Source organism: Varroa destructor, unplaced genomic scaffold, assembly GCF_002443255.2.
Source record: "Varroa destructor unplaced genomic scaffold, Vdes_3.0 BEIS01000007.1, whole genome shotgun sequence".
NCBI lineage: Eukaryota > Metazoa > Arthropoda > Arachnida > Mesostigmata > Varroidae > Varroa > Varroa destructor.
Window position 1 is genome coordinate 33385134 of NW_019211460.1, and position 3762 is coordinate 33388895.

The following is a 3762-nucleotide window of genomic DNA, read 5'->3' on the forward strand; positions in this document are numbered from 1 at the left end:
TACTTTTGATTCTATTGCAGAACCTCTTGGCGAAATCTGCTTTGTTCTTCTTTGTGCCATTATCAGCGAGTTTGGTAAATGATGGTTCGGTAATTATGCGGAAGATGTGTTATGGCTGCCTGAAGGCGTTCTTAGAAAAGCTTAATAATAATAGCCGAACATCGCTTTACGCGCTTGCTAAAAAATGGTTGCAAGACGTTTCAAAGGTACAAAAACAGTTTCTTGGTGCTCAAGTTATCGGCTGTTTCGCAGAGGTCGAAAAAGAACAATTTGCCATTCGAGTTGATGATTTAATGAACATATTCGTCAAGCTCGTAAAGGCGAAGGACGATGCTGATCAGGTAATTATATATATATATATATATATATATATATATATATGTGTAAGAGAGAGAGAGAAAAGGGGGAAGTAGGGAGGGAGAAACCTATCTATAAACCTCAATTTCAAACTGCTTTACTACTCAGCCTTTTTATTTTATCTCAAGAAATTTAAACCAAATGTATGTAATGTAACGACGATACATCCATCATAGCTTTTCAGTTAGAATCGAGGGAGCATATACTTGCTGTTTCCATGATATTCTGATCACACGTGAATTAGGAGCATAATGCACCTGTTATATTGCCTATCTGGTTATTCAAATTTCAGATAGACTGCGAAGTCGAGAACAATGAACGAGAGCAAGATCGTCTGGTGTACCTCATTTGGAACAGTACAATCAAGATCCTTTCGCATGTTCGCCTACTTGAGTCAGAAACTCCAGCACATCGTGCTATCTGTTCTTCCCTAATGTCATCCTGCCAGGCGCATCTACTTTACCCACATTCGTGGGTGAGGGTCGCCGCATCAAGGATATTTGGTTTACTATTCGCCAGGTACGAACCACGGAAACTGGCGCAAACTATCTGTAAAGATGAAAAAAGCGGTAGCTCTAATAAACAGAGAGAGGCATTTTCCGGTGACTGGTTGCCTTGCGGAGGTCGGTCCCTTATCGACAAACTAGTCATATCCTTCTTAGAACAGTTCCAAAGCAGACAAGTACCAAACGACCTGCTTGATCAACTCGTCAAGAACTTGCTGTTTGTTGGGAAGGTTTGTATAGGATTTTTCTTTCTTTAGGTAATGCTTGCGAATGTGTGGTGGTAGAATCTTCAAATCTAATATAATATAAACGGGATCAACTGGAAGGAACGGTACTTTTGTGTACATGATAAATAAATTGTCTTCTATCTCTTTTGTTTGCGTGTATTTTGTTTGAGTGATGATTCGAACGCAAATTCGATTATTTTTGCTGAATATACTTCAGAGTGCTCATATGATTGCCTACTTAGAAACGAGTGGTCATTGATGAAAGTGCCAATGAATTGATCTTCCGAACCGCGTAGACGCATAGCATTTGTACTAGTACGTAAAAGAATGACAACTTCTGTCCCTTCAGGTTCTTCTTTATCTAAGCCACGGAACATCCGAGAAGACAGATAGAAAGCTAGCAAAGGATGCTAGTGATAAAAATCAGAAAAAGGATGATGAGAGCACAGGTGAATTTGAATATGGCAGAGAGCAAACGGAAGGTGACAATAATCAATGCGGCCAAAGTGACCATCGCACCTTTGGCTGGTTTGTTTTCAAGATCGAGAAAGAGTTGCGGGTTTTAAGAGTGAACAACCGAACACCCAACTATGAAAAGGTAACACATAAAGCTATCATAAAATGAAACTGATGAGAATATATAATACCACGACTTCTTTTCCTGTCAAATAAGATCTAAATAGTTCACTGTAAGGTGAGAAATAGTCTTTAAGGCAACGCCTCCGAGACCGATATCTCCATTCAGTTTTTCACATACTAAGGCAAATTGCTCTCTTATCTTCTAGTGTTTCTGTACTACTCTAAATCTCCGTACCTATGTTGCGTATAAAACAACTTCAAATACATTGGCTCATTTTAGCGGACGTGTTTATACAAGCTTCTGGCGGCTCTCTCGCTTGAATGTCCACGAGAAGTCCTGCAGTGTTACAGCCACAATTTTCTTCGCCCACTGGTGCGTGATCTAGAATCCACCGCAAAAGGTAGGTTCAATTTGCTCCCCCGCATCCTTGCAGATTTATAAAATGCGCGTACGTTTCCCGTTATTGGAAGCTCCGATCAACAGACACGATTTTTTACCCCATAAAACCTAACAGATAATTATTCTTTTACATCTCAATGTTGCTACACGACCAAGCTGACAGAGCATGTGTATACACGAAAAGAAAAACGCGAAATATTACGTTAACACATAATTTGACCTTACAGATCAAGACTTTTATCAGCTCGTAAAGGACGCGTCACATGTAATTCGTCGTGAAATGGGTTTTGAACAATACCAAGAAGGTTATGCTCGCCAGTTAACCGAGCTGGCTCGTATTAAGGCGCATCGTAAACAAAGTAAAGCTGTTGAAAAAGTGCTTAACCCAGAAGTTAATCTTGAAAGAAAAGAACGACGTAAAAGGCTCGATAAGACGAACCGGAAACGGATGCTGGATGAGCGACGCGGTAAAATACAATATAAAAAGCCGAAGTACGAAGCCGACGAAATAGCCAGGGTAAATCGTGAAGCTGAAAACGGTAAATTCTAGCTTTCACCCTCTGCTAGAAGCTACGTGCAAGACCTGCAGAATGCCACGATCGTTTCAGTAGTTGATAATTTCGTTGTTTATTTTGTTATTGCTGGAGTTCGAAATTAGTTGGTAGTAAGTGTATTTTGTAGCAGTATGTAAAATTAATCACTTCTCATACGACCACCAGTGTACGCTCGTCATTAGGTAAATTACAACGTAGTTTATAATATACTACAACAGATCGAAATTGTCTATGTTTAGTTTTCTAATCGTTAACGTTATAATTACATCTATCCTATTTGGTTCCACGTTGCCAAGATGAGACTTTATCCATCGCCATTTCTTCCTAGAAAATACTGAAATAATTAGCTTCTAGATAGCAACAATTTCAGCAATAGTACTACGTCATTAAGCTTGTGTCGTGAGTGTAAAACCATTTTTAGCGCTGAAAAACGTTATATGTTAACTGGACAAATTTCGAAAAAATCAGGTTAACTATCTCTTAAGTTTTCAAGATGTTCCTGACCATCATGACCAAGATGACAAAATCATCACGTTTGCAAATCAACATGCCATTTTTCCATCCGAGAATGTATGGGTCCTCTCGTAAATAAAAGCAGACCTGTTTGTGTGCACATATGCGTCGTTTGTACGTTTCATATTGTTTGTGTTTCATAAGCTCTGTTGTCAAATCTCTATTAAATAAAGTAGCCCGGCTCTCATTTTGGGCGGCTTTTCTGTTCACCCATATTAATTTGGCTAAAATTACACTTATTTAGGTGTATAGCAGATAAGTGATACAAATAGCTGATGCCTATAAAAAGTTGTGCCAACTGTGACGACATTTATGGTGATGCATTATTATTATGCACATTACTTACAGCACGAATCGTGTCTTAACCATATGTAATAAAAGAACAGTACTATATTTTACTCGCAGTTATCACACATTCTAAACTTTAAATATGTTGTTTTCCTCAACAAAATAAAAACATCTTTAAAGTGCACAGCATGCACTGTGAATTAGCCTGAGAAACAGGATGATGACAGCGGTTTCAGTTAGAGATTCAACTCATCAGCAGACACCGTCAGGACGATGAAGCAGAACGGCGTACAGCTTTTCTATACCGACAGACAAGCACGAATAAGCAAGCGATCAGG

At 38.9% G+C, this 3762-nt stretch overlaps 1 protein-coding gene across 1 annotated transcript in view; it reads left to right on the forward strand.

Moving 5' to 3' along the window:
* The window catches only part of LOC111254139 (small subunit processome component 20 homolog), a 16145-nt gene extending 12909 nt beyond the window's left edge, over positions 1-3236 (forward strand). The window contains exons 19-23 of the mRNA XM_022814702.2: positions 21-341; positions 650-1093; positions 1440-1688; positions 1950-2070; positions 2297-3236. Of these exons, the coding sequence (XP_022670437.1) occupies positions 21-341; positions 650-1093; positions 1440-1688; positions 1950-2070; positions 2297-2619 (1458 nt within the window). The 3' untranslated portion in view covers positions 2620-3236. The remainder of the gene's footprint in view (positions 1-20; positions 342-649; positions 1094-1439; positions 1689-1949; positions 2071-2296) is intronic.
* Positions 3237-3762: the final 526 nt, after the last annotated feature.